The sequence below is a fragment of the Panthera onca genome, chromosome B1 (assembly GCF_046562875.1).
Source record: "Panthera onca isolate mPanOnc1 chromosome B1, mPanOnc1 haplotype 2, whole genome shotgun sequence".
NCBI lineage: Eukaryota > Metazoa > Chordata > Mammalia > Carnivora > Felidae > Panthera > Panthera onca.
The window spans coordinates 150,023,455-150,042,210 of record NC_138342.1 but is presented as its reverse complement, the minus strand read 5'-3'; the positions used below and the strand labels follow the sequence as shown (position 1 = coordinate 150,042,210).

Below are 18,756 nucleotides of genomic sequence, written 5' to 3'. Positions count from 1 at the left end.
GACAGTAGCTTCCAGGAGCTACTGTCTAAAACAATGCAATGCCTGTTTAGAGCGAAAATTCAGTACTTGAAAATCTGAGTTGGTTTAAAAAATAATAACTGTGCATCCAAAAAAAGAATTCTTAAAGAAACATTTATATGCCGGGCACATGTTTTCAATTTTAATAACATTGGCTTACCTAAATAAATATGTAGAACCTAATAATTGTTCTCTATATTTTGATGTTTTTTGTATATTATTCTAATTTAGTGAGTTTTCAAAGAAGCTAATGAATAACAATGTTGAAAAAATATGTATCTGTCAGCACAAAGTTGTTGTGGTTTATAGATACTGTGAAATGCAGTGTTGAAAAAAATTGTATTAAAAAGTAATTGAAAACTGCTCTGATTTAAAGAGAAATGAATGTAGCCATATCCTTATAGGATAATGCCAGATAAAAAGTAATCATGTTCCCTCTATAATTGTGTTTGTTGGCGTTTATATTAGAATAATAATGCTTTAAGGTTATTTTCATGGTTGTTCACTTAACATGGGATTAACATCAAAATCTTCATAATTATCTGAGATCACCCATTTGAAAGCAGTGTGGTAAAACATGTTAATGGTTAAGACATAGCAGTTTTAATACTAAACAGATTAACACACATGAAAGTAATATTATAATTTGTGCATTGGATAATATGCCAGACCAGTTTTGGGGTTTTTTTTTTTTTTTTTGGTTTTTTTTTTTTTTTTGGTGAAGACAGAATTCTCATGAAATGGTACCCTTTCTAGCTACTGCTTCCTATTTCTTGAGAGAGATACACGGGCGTGCATGACATATGAACTTGAAATATTATTGTGTGGCTTTGACATTGCACAACTTTATGAAACCATTATTTCTGAGGTTTGCTTTAAATAAAACTGAAAATGAAAAATGTTACCATAGGAGGGTGATCCTGAAGAATGAAGCTACAATCTAGGTGGGATTATAAACCAAAAAAAAGTAAAGCTTTAAAGAGATTGCTGATTAACTTGAATAGCCATGAATTTATTTTATGCCCACCAGCAAACAAATGTAGGTCCATACCTTACGCATTTTGACATAATAATAAAGAAGCATATTTTAACGTGTACCCCAGAGTCCCCTAAAAATATTTCTCTGCCTCAACTCTCCCACCTCCTTCAGAAGCCAACAGGAGAGGAAAATGGGTAGTCATTTATAAGGTAATATGAAGTCATAAAATAATGACCCAAGTCATGTGCACCTCTCTGGAATCAGTGTGAAAATGGGCTTCACCTCCCAGACCTAATTATTCCATAATCCTCGTTGCATTTGCCTATGTGGGTTAGGGTGGGGTGTGAAACCTCGGAAACGAAATTGAATGTCACAAATGCAGGTGCCGCCCCCCAGACCTGAAGACTGTGTGTTAAAAGACAGTATCTGTACAACCTCAGCTGTGCCTGAGAGGAGGGTGAAGGCGTCGGAATTTAAATCACGTTGTTTCCACTTATGCAGGGAAAATCCATAAAAAGAGATTTATTATCATATTTTCTCTTTGAAATGTATTTGTTTTTGACTTTAAAAGTGCTCCTCAGTACAGAGCAGAGTAAATATTACAATTTTGTTCAACAGCAGCCAAGATTTAATTGTCTGTGAAATACAAGGCTTAGGACCTGATTTGAGTTAACTACTGTTCTGCTGATACAAACTCTGCTGGCCGGCGCGGTGACCGAACGCACCCAGCGGCAGATTTACACCAGAGCCATCCCGCAAGAACTGAGGGGGGGAAGGGGGGGAGGGGGGAGGGGGAGGGCAGGGGGGCAGCCAGGCGCCTGCAGGAGCCCATCCAAACCATTTGGAGCTTTGCTCTTCCTGCAGCAGATTTAAAGTGCCTTTGCACAAGAAGTCAAACAAGAATAAGCAGCTATGGAAAACATAACAAATCATGCTTGCAGTTTAACAGCAAGAAAGAAGGGGAAACCGGTAACCGCTAACAAATACCGAAGAAGCAGTGGAGACGGAAGTGAGGGGCAAGGGAACAGGGGGGGAAAGGAGCCGGATAAGGACACGACACTGGTTTCGGCAGGCGTACCGCACGTTTTATTGTTACTGTATGTATCGCAGGGGCTCGGCCAGGAACCTGAGAAGTCCAGCCTCCTTCCCAGGGCCCGCGCCCTTCGCACGCGGGCTTCGGGAAGGCTCCGCCGCCCGCCCCTCGCCCTCGCGCCACCTCCTCCAGCGCCACCCCCCTCCCTCCGGCGGCGCTGCGGGTCGCTTCCTCCGCCCGCCGAGGGTGCCGAGGAGAAAGCGGGCGGCTGCAGATTTGCCCCGGTGGCACCGCAGCCACAAGCCAAGCCGTAATTGCAAAGCAAACAAGGCTGAAATATTGGATTGGTCTCAATCGTGACAAGATCTACGCTTTTGCCGCCAATTTGTTTGTGCAGCTCTATTTAAAGGCACTTGATTGAGGAAATGTTGAAAATAGCGGTGAGGGTTTCCCTAATGAGACCTCAGGAGGGAAGCGGCGGCCTTCGCCCGCAGCCCAGGGCTCTGGATTGGCCGCGGGGGAGGGGGGGGGGGAGGGGGGAAGGGGTGCTCTTAACCCCTTCCTGCCCGCCTCCGGCGAAAAGTCCTCGGAGACGAGCTGGGGGAAGCTGGGGGTCCATCCGCCCCAGAGCAGTGACCTCCCCTGGCCTAAGCTGCGGCGAACCGGCCTCCTTGGTGGCGGGCACCCCGAGCGGGAATGGGGAGCAAAAGGAGAACTTAACCAAGGTGAAGGAGGCGGCCCAACAGCCAAGGCAGGGCTGGAGGGCCGGCGGCCTAAATCCGGAGCAGCGCCCCTTGTCCCCCAACATTCCCGGGTGGCGGCCGCAGCCCCACATCTCACTCTCCAGCGCCCACGGTCCTGCGAGGCCTGAGGCCCTTGCGATCCCCGCGGAACCGCGGTTGCTCTTGGCTCGGGGCATGCAGGCAAGCGGTGACCTCCGACGCCACCTGGCCCGTCGCCGTCGGGCTAGGTCTTGAGGAGGCTGGAAGGGAGGGGAGGAAGCTGAAGAGGCAGGAAGAGACAGTACATAAGTAATTATTGAGCGCAGCCTGTGTGTCAGGCGTCTCGCTCTCCAGTGCATCTTGATCTCATCTAATCTTCCCTACACACCCTCAAGGACGGCGTCATTAACCCATTGTTCAGATGAAGAAACTAAGGGTTAGAGAGACGGATGATCTGGTTCGAGATCACGCAGCCAGTATTTGGGTGCCTGAGAGTCCGCCCTGCCCAGCTCTGACTCTGGCGCTCAAGTTGTCCAGAGGGGTTACCCGGGGAGGCCAGGGCTGGGGCTGGGTTTTTCACTCTCGGCGCTGATGCTGATGGCTCAGACCCACTGCAAGTGGAATCTATCCTGAGGAAGACTTCCCTGGTTCTCCCGAGAGAGTCTGGAGATGAAGGTCCGTTCCCTAAGGTCCACCTCCTAGCTCTGGTCGCTTTCAAAATAAAGAAAAGCAATCCACTTGCAACTGGGATACGCAGAATTCACCCACTGTCTCCAAGTCATTCCTTTGATACAAGCCGTTAAATCCCAGGCTGGTCCCAATGCATTGACTGGACTCTCAAGGAACCCACAGTCACTGGAGTCTACCGGAGAATATGTGAGGGGGGTGCACCGGAGAGGGGACTTAATGTGGGGGAGCAGAGAGAGGGAAAGCAATACCTGGAAAAGCTTCCTGGAGGAGGTGGCATTTAAACTGGGCCTAGAAGAAACAAAGTGAAGTGTGGATTCTTTAAAATGGGACAGACATGGATTGTTTGATAGCTATGCTAGCAAGTCAAGGAATGCCAGACTTTAGTCCGGGACAATCTCAGAGTCACAATTTCACCACCTGCTGCTGTTTCAGGACTGCCCCTCTAACTTGGAGAACTGTGAGTTGTTCAAGCCCTGAGCCAAAGTTCCAACCTCTCCTAGGATTGAAAACCTGGGGCTTGGGCTTGACACCAGCAGCTAGACCTTGACCCTTCCGGAGACCTCGACTTGGGCCAAAAGGGATTGTCAAAGACAGGGGCAGCAAAATGGCACTAGGGACACTCTCACCAGAGTTCTGAACAATTAGAGTCACACATTCCTGAGCTTTTCCTAGAGGGATCTGGTCAGAGATGTACCTTGGCCAATCTGAAGTCTCTTTCTGGAGTCTCAAGCAGATGTAGGCTGGAAAACGAAGACTCCAGAGGGCAGGGGAGGGCTGGTTTCGGTTGGACTTCCCCGAGAATGATCTGCACCTTCTGTCAGCAAAACAAAAAAGCATCAGTCATACCAATTTAGTGAACCCTCTAAATGTGTTTTGAATGGAATGCTTTTTTTTTTTTTTTTTTTTTTTTTTTTTTTTTGTATGCAACCAATTCCTTCTTTTGAAGTTGGATGCTTCGCAAGCAGAATGCAATTCCATTTTTTGTTCCTCGAGGTTTTGGCCTGTGTTAACTTAAGTGAGCACTCACACAAGTACTAAGAAGAAAGCCATTCTTTTCTGGAAAATAGAACAAAGTAGTGCCTCTCCTATCACGGTGCAGATATATAATCTGTAACAACAAATTAGCCTCCTCGTGCTGCGCATTTCCAGCAAGCATCCTGCCATCTCTGTTTATATTATAACTTCTCTGCCTGCAATTATTTTTATTTTAATTTTCTGTCACTTTAACAGAAACCAGAGCCTTCTCTTCTAATGTTTTGTACACAGCATGTTCATTTTGATAAGATGTTCTTTCCTATCCTCTTTTAGCTTGCCTTTCCTTGTTTAGAGTTCTGTATCAGGAGTTTCTAATATTTCTCCCTCTTCTTTTTTTTTTTTTTTTTTTTTTTTAAGGAACTTGTCCCTGTCTTGCTTTATTTGTTTGTGTGAAATTTAGTTTGAAAGGAGATCAGAGAGAGCAGGAGGGGTTTGTAATAAGAGAATGACCGAATGACCCAAAGGCTGATTATCTATCATTAACTGGAGACTCGGTGTACCCAAATTACCAGAGAGACCTCAGTCTGCCAGATCCTTACCCAGCCAGAAAGGCAAGTGTGGAATGCACACAGCTGAAACAGGTCTCCGTGGCATTGCAAATGAAGACAGTGTGCTCACACATTTTGTTAAAGGCGTTTCCTTCAAAACTCAACTCAGGTTCAGTGGACGAATTTATTAGCTTCTGACACGTTGTGCACAGGTAAAATCCTTGCCGAAAGACTAACTTTAACATTTTGGTAACTAACATTTTTGTGTTGTTTCGTTCGACGCAAAATTGCAGCTAATTGTCTAAGCTCCGGAGAATATTGAGAAATCGAGCCAAGCTGCTTTTGATCTGCTCGTGCCGCTAAACCTAAACCTTGTAAAAATCGAGGTTTGCCATTAATATTGACAATAAAAGGGTTTCTTTTTGTTAACCTGAAACCTAACCATCCTGGCTCAAGTCCCTTGTCTAGAAGCAAAGGCCCTAGAATAAAGTAGAAAAGGGTTGGAAGAAACTGCCAGGGCTAAAAACAAAACAAAACAAACAAAAAAACGACATGAATTCGCAAAGGAAGCTTCCGAACAGGACTTCCTAAGAATTCTCGCTACACCGAGGTTACAACTGGGAATGCATGGGGCCTCCAGTCACAAACAAAACCTTCCCTCACTTAAATGGCTTGTCCAAAACTCCACATTTTAAGTTGCCATTCGCTTTTGTATTTCATTCTGAACCCTCTTGCAGACTAGTTGAAGTTAACGACTGCTTATTTTCCCATAGACCGTGGATGCAAAATTACAATTGCTTCCTCGTCATCTGAATGTGGAGTGCTTTCCTTCTGGCTTGGAAGAAAATATTGCCAGTGTGTATGTAATTTGCTTGAAACAAAGTAGTTAGGAGAAATCCTGTGGCATGTATTTTCTCACACCACTGGTGCTCTAAACTATCTATGCTTTACTAGAAAGCAGCAATGATCAGATCTACCTTACCTCTTATAACAACATCAATAGCACCTCCTATATACACATCTTGCTGCCTCTAGGGAGGCCCTTTCAGGTGCATTCTCTTTTGTTCCCTTTTGTTGGAATAAGTATTTTAACTTGGATAACTGGACAGGTATCAGTGAAAACCTCCCACAGCAGCAGCCCATCTGCCAGTTAATATGAAGATCTTGTCAGGGACCGTTTGAAGAAAATGCAAATTCCCACTACCTGTAAGACTGGACAGTGACATTTTTCTTGCACATTGTACGTCTTAAACTTACACAGCGTTATTTGTCAATTATATCTCAGTGTTTTACAAAAATACTTATTTTTCTTAAAGGACTAAAGGAGAAGCCAGTATCTTATTCTTCACCAGTTTCAGGTTCAATGACCTGAAGGGATCAGAAACCTCAGAAATCCAAGCACTGCTCAAAGGCAAATTTGAAGTGGGGGGGGGGGGCGGTAGAGAGGAGGAGGGAAGGAGGGAGAGAGAGAAAGAGGAAAGGGCTGGGAGGGAAGAAGGGAATATGAAAGAAAGGCTAAATGGAGGGGAGGCACTAAACAAGTCCCATTTTCTCCACTGACTTAAATGTTTCCTAATCAAAACTGGACTGAAAACAAAAACAAAAACAAAAACACTGGACTGAAGGAGTCGTAAGCAATCAGCCCCTCCACAGTCATTGCAGCTGAATCAGCCCCTCCCTCCCCCATCTCCACAGATCTGCTCTAGATTGGAAAGAAGAGGGGAGAGGAATCACTCCCCAAATACCCCACCCCACCCCAAAATGCAAAAAGAAAGTGCTCAGAACAAATAAAATCTCATAAGAGCCATGGGCAACTTCTTGTGAAACAGATATAAGAGTCCAATCAAACGTGATCCTGCATTGTAGTAGTATCCTCTGAGCACCACCACATTTCTGGAGTCACTGTCACTTGCCATGTCTGTAGACAACCATTTCCCAAAAGGCAAACCAGAAAGGGAGGGACTATGGAACCCGAGTTGGGAGATCCTTTGCCGCCACTCAGACAGTATGCCTTATTCTTCATGTCCTGAAGGTTCTAAGACCAAGTGGCTAGCTTATAAAATGACTCAATCCCACCCTAATTCAGACAAAATGCAAAGTCATCAGGGTGTCATAAGAAACAACTTCCTTGGAACAGGTGAGGCTGAGGTTACTTCTCCAAGAACACATTTCTTTTTCTGCCACCTTCTGGGTCTGGTGTTCTTTCTGGAGTTCTCGGCACTTTCTGGGGTTCATCTTATGTAAGAGCGTTATAGATATTTAAAGGAATGCCCCATCACTCCAACTATGTTGGTCAGGAAAATAAGGTAAAACGAGATTTGAAAAACGATGAAGGGAATTGAGCCATAATTCCCGTAAACATAAAATGTGTGTTTATGGCCCTCTGGCCTGGTTCTTTTCAGGTCCAGTTTATTTTGAGTTCTCATGAGCAAAACATAAGATACAAACTGCCCTTGCCTTTGTAATAATAAATACCTCCGAGAGATCTGTATTTTCCCTAAAAACAGACTGAAGTTTTTAAAAAAAATATTTAGTTTAAAGCAGATTGATTTTAAAAGGAATATCTCACAAGACCAAAACGTTTGCAAGGGAGTTAGTTCTCAGCTTCTCCCAGGCTCTTTGAGTCTTTTCCAGAGGAAGGGGTGGGAGTGAAGGGAAAGAGCCAAGAGACATGGGCGCAAAACAAATTGTTGAACCCGGTTCTGTCTGCTTAGCTGGAGGCGGACGTATCGCCCGGTACAAGGGTACAGCATCAGCTACAGCGGAGACTGGACACGGAATCACAGCATGTCTCCAAAAGGGGGCTGCCCACTTGGGTAAGACTGGTTGCAACTCAGCCCATGGCCTCAGAAAAGGAGAGGCAAGTTAGTACACCCTCACCAGGATTCCTCCTGCGGGCACCCAGGGTGGCCAACAGCCTGCATCACCTCAGATGCTAGCGCCCTTTGAGTACTTGGAACTTGTGCCCTTAGGGGGACAGCTCAGCAGCGTGCACATTAGTGCAGTCCCTGGCTGACATCTCAGCTGGGAAATTCACCCTCCTCCCTTTCTTTTCCCACTGTTCTCCTCCATCACTCTCCCCCCTCCCCCACTACCACCAGAAAGCAAAGACTGTCTAATCGTCTAAACTGGGGGTGGGGGGGGGGTGGGAGGGGGCAAACTTGAGGTGGATCTGCCTCACAGCTTTCCAAAGCAGCAGACTAACCCAGCACCCCACTAGACCCGCAGCAAAAGGTACAAAAGAGGACTCTATGAGAAAAAAAGGGGACTCATTTGGTTGTGAATTGAGAATGGCCCTCAGCCAGTCTGGTCTCTGCGAGTTAATAACTACAGTTAAGGACGCTGGAGTTCACCCATTTGTCCCCCGCCTCCAAATTGCCTTTCTGAGGCTGTATGTAGTCTCTGGGTCTGGCTCTCTGAGCTACATGAAGCCCCGGACTGTTGCACAGCATTAATTAACTGATAATGACACTGTCAGTGAGGACTGATGCTCAGATTAGCATCTTTTACGACTTTTTTTTTTTTCTTTTCTGTCCCGTGTTCTCCATCTCTTTTATCACTTGCCGTGATATCTGGGGCCATGAGGAGATTTGCCCATTTTTGGTTTCAATTAAAAGAGCATGAGAAGGCTGAAAGTGGCCAATTCTGATGGCTTCGACACTGAGGCCACTCACCTCTGATGGACAGAGCATCCCAGTCCCCAACTCAGCCGTTCTTCCTTTGAGTTCCCAAAACTCCCTCTGGGTCTGAAAGCAGCCTGCCAACTTCTTTCCCTGAGCAGTTATCTGTTGCTAGCCTGGGTGCCACCATCATACTTTGTCTACCTGCTTCCAGGGCCTCGATGTGTTCTTATAAACAGACTTAAAAAAAAAAAAAAAAGTATCACATGTCAGAGGATTGAACTACCAGTATTTACACATTCAGGGTTTGCCTCCCTGGTGAAAATGTAAACAGAACCCCATCACACTACCTATATTCTTTCCTTGAAGAACAAGGTCTTTAAAACACCCTGCTTGTGCTAAAATCTCAGACCCATCCAAGTTGGGGGGTCGAGAGCTTCTAGCTCGCTATTTTGATCCATGCCCAAGTGGCACTTTACCAACAAATCTGATTTCAGCTTCTCCCCACCCCCTGCTCTCTGCCTTAAAATGCTATGCTGGGGGCATCCAGGGAAATTGACCCCTTGCGGAGGGGAGGGAAAGGGCCCCGAACGGACACTTCACTCCCACACTGGGTTTCCTAGCCCCTCTCCGAGGATCTTCCCCCGTCCTAACGCCCAGCCACGGAAATATCTAAACAGTGTTTCTTCCACGCTGCTGCCCAGGGCTGCAAAGGCTGAGGGAGCCGGCCCTGCATCCCCCCGCAGCACAGGAGGTGGGCGCCCCCACCAGCCCTCCCGCCATTAGCACTGACCTCGCTTTCCATCCCCAACCGCGGACTCCGCCGAAAGCGCCCAGCGGGAAAGGAATGGACTGTCCTTTCCGAGTCCTTGGGGTGGGGCTCCCTTTGTGGGGTGGGGCTCCCTTGGCGGCCTGGGGCCTGACTCTGCCTGCTTCCAAAGTATGATATCCAAGGTGGAGTTAAAGGTCTCCCCTGGGTGACCCCAGCCAGGCCCAGTGGCGAGTCCCAGGCCGCCCTGGCCGGCCCACGCTTCTGTGCACCCTGCCTTGGGCTTCCTCTAATTTACGGCCGCGTGGGGTCCTGGTTGACACCCTTTTCCACACCAAACTCCTTCGGGTCGAATCCTGATCTGCATAGCCGGCTCCCTTTGCGACTCCCAACCAAGTCCTGAGGATGTTTCAGCTCCTGCCCCTGTCCATCCCCGCCCCAGCCTCTCTCCAGCTTCCTCAAGATGCTCACGCCACGCGGGCGCCGCGGCCCTGGTGCCCCGCGCGGCCCGCTGACTTACAAATGGAGATCCATTTTCCGTTATAATGCGTTCAAGATCACTAAGGCCAGCAGTCTAAACATCCACGAGCCGTCCTCCCGCTCTGCCTCTTAAACTGCTGTTTAATGGTTCCCCTCCGATAACTAAACCTGCTTTCCACAGATGCCCGCTTTTATGGGAGAGTCAGGAATGCAGAGATATATTTATATGTTTGTTCATAAAAACTGGAAAATAAGCTCTGAACACGCTGTAAAAAATATTCAGTTACTTACCAAACAGGCTAGTTAAACCAGGGGAACAGTGATACCGGCCACACCACGAATTCGGGGGATCGAGGTGCCTGCGCGTTGAAATCGTCCAAGGTCGTCGCTGGGGCTGGTGTCCCTGAAGAACATGGAAAGACGGGTATTTACAACCGGCTTGACCGTCCGTCCGGTGGTCTTAACCATGATCCTCAAAAGCAGCCACGATAACAGAAGCCACCTCAGACGGCCCTGGCCACGTAACGTGGTGGGTAAGTAAGGAGACCTCGAGGCGGGCACTCCCAGCCTGCGCCCAGGTCGGAGGCGCAGCCTTTCCGCGCCGCGCCCGCTGAGCGCCTCGGCGAGAAGACAGCGCCGGCCCCCAACCTCCCCTTTGCAGGGACCCCGCCGCCCGCCGCCTCTGCGCTCGGCCCCCGCGCAAAAATAGCACGCGGCTGCCTGCTGATTTTCTTGCCTCGGTTACCTACAAAAACACCTCCAAAAGAAATACCTGCGTCCCCTCCACCTTTTTTTGTTTGTTTTTAACCAGAAAAGAAAGCAGAGTGATACTATACCTGGTTTGAGATTCTTCAATATTTGAGACTTGGGGGGGAGGGGGGGCGGGATAATTTAATAGGACAGCATCTGTTAAACACTTGCATTAACCTCTAGCTGATAAAAAGTTTTTTTAACCCTGCCCCCCCTCGTTTTAATTATCTTATGGTTATGAAGGGGCAGCCAATCCTGGAAGAGGACTTCGACAATTAGCAACGAGAACATCAAAAAGTTTTATTGCGGAGAGCGAGAGGCACCGCCCCCGCCGCCCCGGGATTGGCGTGAGGAGCCTCTGACGACATATATTAACCCGAGCAGCCCTAAAGATGTAGCTGTACATGGAGATCTTGCTGGGAAAATCCGCTTCCTCCCCTCACGGCGTCCAGCCCAGGAGAACCGCCGCCGCCGCCGCCACCCAGGAGCTCCCTCGGCCACTGCGCGGACCCCGCCGAGAACCCGAGCCGCCGCCTTCGCGCGCCGAGGCGCCCGCAGGGCCCCAGATCCTTCCCCTGAAAGAAGGAGAGGATCTGAGAAAATGGATGCACTGAGACCTCTCTGAAAACCCTCCGAGGGAGCCCGGGAGGAGTGAGGACACGTTACCCGCTGCTAAAATCACATTTCCAGGACCAAAAACAACAACAACCAAAAATTTCATTAAAACAATAAGCGCCCAAGAACCCAGACCGGGCTGGTGGGGGGAGGGGAAGGGGCGGGAAGGGGAGGGTCGCACGGAGGTAGCTTCACAGTGAGCAGCCGACCCCGCCGCCTCCCTGCAGAGCCGGGCCGGCTCTTCCACCCGCGGCTCGGACTCGCCCTGGGATTCCGAGTTAGCTTCGGTGCCGGGATCGCGGCCGCGGTGGAGGCCGGCGACTCCGCGAAGCAGCCTCGAGGGAGCCCGGGCACCTTTGCATGAGCACGAGAGGATTCTGCCTCCCCGCAGCTGCCCGGGAAGCAGGAGCCGGCGCGCGGGCCGGGGAGCAAGGCGGGAGCCGGCGGCGGCCGCGGCCAGGGGCGCACGGTGCCGGGACCAGCTCGCCGCGCCCTATGGGGAGCCGGCGGCCGCAGTGCTGCTGAGGCAGGCCCGGCGGGCCAGGCGGGGGATCGGGGCCCGGGCTGCAGCAGCCCCCTCTGCGGCTGCCGGGCCGGCCCGGGCGCCCGAGGGCTGGGGGGCGGGGGGTGGGGGAGGCCGCCCAGCGCCGAAGCGGGGGCCCCGGCCGAGGGCGCGGCGGGGCTGCGCGCACGCTGGGGCGCGTGGAGGGGCGCGGAGGGCGATATGAGTCTGGTGGGGGGCTTCCCCCACCACCCGGTGGTGCACCATGAGGGCTATCCGTTCGCCGCCGCCGCCGCCGCCGCCGCTGCCGCCGCCGCCAGCCGCTGCAGCCACGAGGAGAACCCCTACTTCCATGGCTGGCTCATCGGCCACCCCGAGATGTCGCCCCCCGACTATAGCATGGCCCTGTCCTACAGCCCCGAGTACGCCAGCGGCGCCGCCGGCCTGGACCACTCCCATTACGGGGGGGTGCCGCCGGGCGCCGGGCCCCCGGGCCTAGGGGGGCCGCGCCCGGTGAAGCGCCGGGGCACTGCTAACCGCAAGGAGCGGCGCAGGACTCAGAGCATCAACAGCGCCTTCGCCGAACTGCGCGAGTGTATCCCCAACGTGCCGGCCGACACCAAACTCTCCAAGATCAAGACGCTGCGCCTGGCCACCAGCTACATCGCCTACCTCATGGACCTGCTGGCCAAGGACGACCAGAATGGCGAGGCGGAGGCCTTCAAGGCGGAGATCAAGAAGACAGATGTGAAAGAAGAGAAGAGGAAGAAGGAGCTGGTCAGTACCAGGGGGCAGGGGGCAGAGGGGGTGCGGGGTTCGGGGGAGCGGTACCACTGGCCTCCTTCCAGTTGGGCTGAGCAGTGACATCCCCCCTCCTTTGCCAGCATCCTAAGCCAAAGTTGTTAAAACCAGGTTATGGAAAGAGGCTGAGGAGATGGGGGAGGACGGCAGCAGGAGGAGGAGGTTAAGAGGGATGCTCCGCGCTGGTGATCTTCCCTCCGAGTTACCGCTATTCCCACAGGCACTTCGGGCATGCCTTTCGGACTCAGGGTTCCCCCTGATCTTTCGATTGCACTGGCCCAGTCATTCCATGTCTTTTAGAGCCTTCATTTGGCCTCCAATCCGATCTTGCTTTCAGGTATTTCTAAAATAAGTCGCCTGCAAGCGCTAGGTTCCAATTATTCCACTATCGGCCCCTTATCCCTCCCTGGAGAACTAGGCCACCGCTGATGGTAAGAGAGTTTTAAGGCTGTTCTCATCGCAGTGCTCAGAAGACATAGAGGTAAACGTAAATAATAAGTACTCTTAACTTCAAAATGCAGCTCCGGTTTCTCTTTGGCGATGAGGTTATACTGAAACTTCCCAGATGAGTGTACTTCGTGGGTCTTTCTTGTTTTATTCCCCTGAGCATTTTAAGACAAACAGTAAATACTAATATGGTCGCTGTCATTGTTGTTATCAGGAACACAGAACTATAACTGAAAAGCAGTTTTCTCCAGTTCCGACCAAGTGCCCACAGGTTGGTGGTGTTCAGAGCAGGGCTATTGCCATGGAGGACCTGGGAAATAGTCCCATTTGTCTAGTTTTTCTTCTTTGGGGCCTGTGGTGCTTTAGTCTGTGCATAATCGAGTGACCTCTGGAATAACTGGGGATTTCAGAGGCCTTGGAGGAGAGGCACTGCCGAGTTGGTGACCCAGAGCCCCTTGCCGGCCAGCCCAGGCCAGGGCAGAAGAAACGTCTCCCCCATCTACCCTAGAGCTCGAATCTGGGATTGCGATTGAAAACAGGGAAACCAGATTTAGCGCAGACCCCCGCTCGCGCCCCTACATCTGGAGTCAGAGAAAAGGCCCCCAGCCCCTCCATAAACGACTTGGAAACGGCTGGTTGTTTATAAGCTTGCCTATCCGGTAGTTGAGCGTTGCAGGCGCGTGGAAGGCCTGGGCGGTAGCTAGGGCTGCGCAAACCTTCGTCGTTTTCCTGCCGGGGCTGAGTTGAAACCATCCCCTTCTCATCCCTTACTCGTTCTTTCATTCTCTCCTTTTCTCCCCGGAAAGTGCAGGGGGTGGCGTGGAACCAGGTCTCCTTTATGAATTTCTCTTTCCACTTTTCTCTCCTTCGCCTCTCCTCTGCCCAGAACGAAATCTTGAAAAGCACAGTGAGCAGCAACGACAAGAAAACCAAAGGCCGGACAGGCTGGCCGCAGCACGTCTGGGCCCTGGAGCTCAAGCAGTGAGGAGGAGGAGGAGGAGGAGAGCGCGAGTGAGCCGGGGCCCAGGAGCCGGAAGCAGACCCAGGACTCCGGGCAAGCTCTCCACGCTCCGCTCTGAGGACTTCTTGCATTTGGAATCATCCGGTTTATTTATGTGCAATTTGCCTCCCCTCTCTTTGCCCCCCTTTGAGGCATCCGCTCCCCACCTCCCCCTCCAAAAAAAAAAAAAGGTGGATATTTGAAGAAAAGCATTCCATATTTTAATATGAAGAGGACACTCCCGCGTGGTAAGGGATCCCGTCGTCTCGTAGATTCTCTGTGTGTGAATGTTCCCTCAAGGCTGTGTAGACACCAGCGTTGCTCCCACCCCACTTACCCAACCCCTTCCAGATAAAGACAGCAGACAATAGTGTGTATGTAAAGTGTATCTTTAATACTTGGCCTTTGGATATAAATATTCCTGGGGATTATAAAGTTTTATTTCAAAGCAGAAAACGGGGCCGCTAACATTTCAGTTGGGGTCGGTATCTAGTGCTGTCTTTTCATCTGTGGTCGTTCCCTATTTGAAGATGTTTCCAACAGCTACTTGTTTTGTGCACTTCCGTCCTCTAAAACTAAGTGGAATTTAATTAATATTGAAGGTGTAAACGTTGTAAGTATTCAATAAACCACTGTGTGTTTTTTTACAAAAACCCCAATCTTTTAATGGTTGATACCTCAGAAGAGTTTTGAAAACAAAACTGTTATACTTGTTTTCATAATATTTAAAATATTCAGAAGTAAACTAAATTATCATGATTGCCTCTAACTTTATTTGAAAGAGTTGGTAGTTCCGATCAGTCATCAACGTGAGCTCCCGCCCTCCCAGGGAAGTGGCCTTGGTGAAAATCCTACTAAAGGACCTGGGCTCCTTGCAAGTCCTGTCTCCTTCCCCCCACCCCCCCAGGCCCCAGCCACCTGGAGAAGGTTGAGTGGTCTGTAGTAGGAGGATCTGGGGCCGAGGGACCTTGGCAGTTCGCTGGAAAGGTAGAAAGTTGTCCTTGTTTTCCTGAAATCAACCAGATGCCATTCTGTGGGGACTTTGGTTTTTGTTTGGGGAGCACCTTTTAGGTGGAGGAGATTTGAGGAAGATCCCAGGCACTATTGCAGCCGCAGGAAATAGTCTTAGAGTCTTTAATTCAAAATATAAGGTTTTCATCTAGGAAAAGAAAAAAGAGGAAAAGAGGAGGTTTTTGCTTGTAGTCTTCATCAGGGGGATTCTCCTCTGAGCCGGCCAGGGGAGGAGAAGAGCTTTGGGGGGGGGGGGGGGGAAGGTGCATGATTAGGTAACAAGGAATTTTACGTCAAGTAAGAAATCGCTAACACAACCAAGGATTTAAAGGGGGGTGAAGGGGGGGGTCTGGATTTACAAGGAGCTACAAGGAACTCAATATTAACTGTGCGGTGACTGAAGTCTTCCCGGCCCCAGGCCAGCCGAGCAAGAGGCTCCCTCCCTCGGCTACCAGCCGCGAGGGACTTTACCCGTCTGAGGATTGGTCTCCAGGAGTCCCAGCACATCCCGAAAGGAAGTCCCTGAGGCCTCCTTTGCCCGTAGTCTCGGCTAGAGCCGGAATCTGTTCTAGGAACCAGAGAAACTGAAGTGCCATAAAGGACTCCGCAGGCCAGGGAGGGGAGGGAGGAGGGGAGAGATGAAGTTGGGGGGGGGGGGCGGAGTGGAGAAAGGTGAAACGTATTAAAAAGCGGTTTGTTTCATGAAACGCCACGTATATAAATCTGGTGTTAGGGAGGTTTGCCAGAGGGTTTCCATCTTGGAACCCATCCTCGGGGTGATGTTCGCACCTCGGCTCCAGGCACAGACCCTCCCCCCGATACCCCAGAGGTTCCCACGGCTCGCGGGCGCCCACTTTGAGCCGGCCGCCTGCAGCGGGCAAATTCGCAAGTGCTGGGAGAGAGACGAGCAAGTGGCTCTGTGGGTTCCTTCTGCGGGCAGCTGACAACGCGAGGGCGAGGGGTTAGAACAACTCGGCCAAAGCGATCTGAACTTTCTCCCCTCGGGTCAGGCGGCGCTGGGCCGACGTGGTGGGCGCGGGATGTGTTTACAGACACTTGCCTTTGTTTATAGCACGGGGTGGGGGGGCGTAGGGAGGCGCGCCCTGATTTTCTATTACTCTCGGGATTCCTGATGGTTTGAGTGGCTCTCTCCCTTCCCTGTCTCCAGCGGCCTTTTGCATCTTTACTGTAATCCGAGAGAGAGAGAGAGAGAGAGAGAGAGAGAGAGAGAGACTTCAACATCCTAGGTGTGGAAGAAAAGAGATTACCAAAACAGTGGAGTGAGTGGTGGCGGAGGTGGTGAGGTTTTTAAAACAGGAACTGGAGAGAAGTTATCTTCAACCCGCAAGTGTGCCTGCGCTTGCCTTTACCATCTGGGCCTTAATGCACTTTTGCAGGTCTAACACTTTTTCTGGTTTATTAAACACCAGCAGAGGAGATCCAGAAGACCCTGGCAGCGGCATCGCTATGGGGCAGCTTGCTGCTACGCATGCTTTAAAACCCGCGCTGCAGAAATCCGTCCTCTTTGTCTGGCCCGGGCCAGGCGCTGCCCGCCTCCTCTCCTGCCTGCCGGCGCAGTTCCTCTGGCCCAGCAGCACCCGGCCGCGACACCTCAACCATCTCCACATTGCAACCTGTGGGAAATCCCAACCGGCCAGACGTCCAGCAGACCCAACGCCTCCGGGGGCCGAACCACTGACCGGATGCACACCCTAAGTGTCAAGACACCCCAGATTTTCCATCTCCACGGTCGTCCAGGACATCCCAACCTTTCCAACGCTCCCGGCCACCCAACATCCCTACCCCACGTTGTCAAGTACCGGGAAGTGAGTGCTGTGCTGGGCAGGAGTGTCTTCCGAGTTTCCATGTTTTTCTCTTCTACGCATTCATTTCTCTTTTAACTCCCTTTCTTCTTTGCTTAAAGAAAAAAAAAAAAAGTTTCCAACCTCTTGCCTTGCAGAATCGGCTAAAAGGCCTCTGTTTTAATTGCTCGGATAATGTGGTTGCTGCCATTTTGTTAAAAGCAATCACTCCTGCAGCGAAATCACAAGCTCTCTAGACAGGCCGGAGCCGACAAAAATGCAGGATTTGACGTTAAAAGCTAAATGGGAAGCTGGGGCGGCGGAAGGTAAATTGATGGTAGATCTGGCTGTCAGGGGCCGGCCCCAGACCGCCTCGCAGGCCGAACGCCTGATAACCCTTGAGCCCTGGCGGGGAGAGGGCTCGCCCGCTGTGTGTGTGTGTGTGTGTGTGTGTGTGTGTGTGTGTGTGTGTGTGTGTGTGTGCGCGCGCGCGCGCGCGGGGGAGGGGGGGGGCGGGGGCGCGCACGCGCGTGTTCCTACAGACCCATTCTCAACTTCTTTGGAAGTAACCTGGAAAACTCAACAGAGTGGGACCTCAGCACACTCCTTGCTCCCAGTCACAATTTTCCAGGACTTTCACCGCCCTCTCCCCCAGCTGGGACACCGACGGCAGCTTTAAGAGCTTTTTTTCAGGTCGAAATCATGAAAATAAGACAGCAACGTCACTAGTGGTTCTTCCTGCCTTCCAAATCCCCGCCCGACCCTCTGGGGGCTTGGTGGGAAGCTCTAGAATCGGAGTGGGTTAGCCCTTAGGTCTGGGCACCTAGGGAGGGTGGGCCTCCTGGCCTAGGCCGCCCCTCTCAGGACCAGGTGGTCTGGTCGTCCCCGCGAGGAGGTGGGTGCAGCCCTGTCGCCAGAGAGGGTAGCACGTGGGCGAGAGTCTGGGTGGAGGGTGGCTCGATCCCTTCCTCCTCATCTATGCCACTACTGGCTGCTGCCTGCTGCTGGCGAGGATCACAGAGCTGGTATCCCACCGGTTGATAAGGAAGCTGGAGGGAGAGTTGTGTGCCGATTTCGCAGGAAGGGGTGCCTAGGGTGAGAGTGAGCTCAAAATCAAAGCCACCGGGAGCGGAAGGAGGCCTGTAAGCTACTTCCGAGACTTCAGTTTTGCTGAGAGAACCCCAGCCGCTTGCAAGGGCTTGAGGTGTGCGCGCAGACGACGATGCACTGGCCAAAGGATGCCACAATAGCCAGAACTGCATTTGCGCTACGGGTCTACAAAGCGCGGGAAACCTCTCAACTATTCCTGTAGCTTTAAAGAAATGCTGTGTCTAACACTGCGCGTGCGGATCGCAATTTTCTCTTCCACAGCCGCCTTTCGTTCTCTCTGCGCGCGAGTCCCACCCACGCGCCTGGATTTGGAAAAAGAACTGGTGGTAGGTGCCAAGCGGAGATGATCTGCAAAGGAGGCTTACGGCTTAGGCCTCGTGGAGGGCCGAATCTGGACCCTTGGCCTTGCTGGTCTTCTCTGGATCTGTTGACCTGAGGAAACCCTTCCTTCCACGCAGCCCCAACACCTACGGTCCATCCCCTTGCGCGAGGAATAGGCACTAACGAGTCTCAGCGACGCACTGGATTCCCCTGGCCTGTAGCAGCCCGTGGATCCCTCGCAGAGAAAGACCTTAGAGCCGCCCTCCCTCAGACCTCGGCTCGAAACTCCAGTATCCCCCTTCCTGAGCAAGCTCAACCTTGGTGTAGGGTTTATGTCCACAGGGTAGCGGGGAGGGGGGTGGGGAGGTGGGAAAAAGAAGCATTTTTTTAACTGTTTAGAAAGGGGAGGAGGGGAGAGGGGGTAACTCCAGGAGAGGAAACGAATCGCACATTTCCGGGGGCTGGACAGCTCGGAGCGCGCAGCTCTACCCTCCAGCTTCTGCCCCACGCGTACTTTCCGCACAGCTACTGTCTGCCGGCTTCTAATTGGCCTCTAACAGCTC

General features: G+C 51.3%; 2 protein-coding genes across 8 annotated transcripts; one reads left to right on the top strand and one right to left on the bottom strand.

Annotated features, from left to right (window-relative positions):
- Window positions 1-1,009: 1,009 nt before the first annotated feature.
- Window positions 1,010-11,164, bottom strand: LOC132691907 (uncharacterized). Of its 7 annotated transcripts, none has more exons than XR_013555090.1 (4): window positions 10,989-11,164; window positions 10,126-10,237; window positions 4,137-4,256; window positions 1,010-3,032 (listed from the first exon to the last, which is right to left on the bottom strand). XR_013555090.1 is itself a non-coding variant. In XM_060653765.3 (4 exons), the coding sequence occupies exons 1-4, from the start codon at window positions 9,388-9,390 to the stop codon at window positions 2,494-2,496; spliced, it is 711 nt and encodes a 236-aa protein (XP_060509748.2). In that variant the 5' UTR covers window positions 9,391-10,058; the 3' UTR covers window positions 1,010-2,493. The 7 variants fall into 7 exon arrangements, 2 of the variants coding, with proteins under 2 accessions (XP_060509748.2, XP_060509749.2); XR_009616054.3 differs by lacking the exon at window positions 10,989-11,164 and adding an exon at window positions 10,671-10,919; XR_013555087.1 differs by lacking the exon at window positions 10,989-11,164 and adding an exon at window positions 10,580-10,659.
- A 4-nt stretch (window positions 11,165-11,168) lies between these two features.
- Window positions 11,169-14,709, top strand: HAND2 (heart and neural crest derivatives expressed 2). The gene is made up of 2 exons (XM_060653768.3): window positions 11,169-12,478; window positions 13,836-14,709. Exons 1-2 carry the CDS (start codon window positions 11,924-11,926, stop codon window positions 13,932-13,934), a joined length of 654 nt encoding a protein of 217 aa, XP_060509751.1. The 5' UTR covers window positions 11,169-11,923; the 3' UTR covers window positions 13,935-14,709.
- Window positions 14,710-18,756: the final 4,047 nt, after the last annotated feature.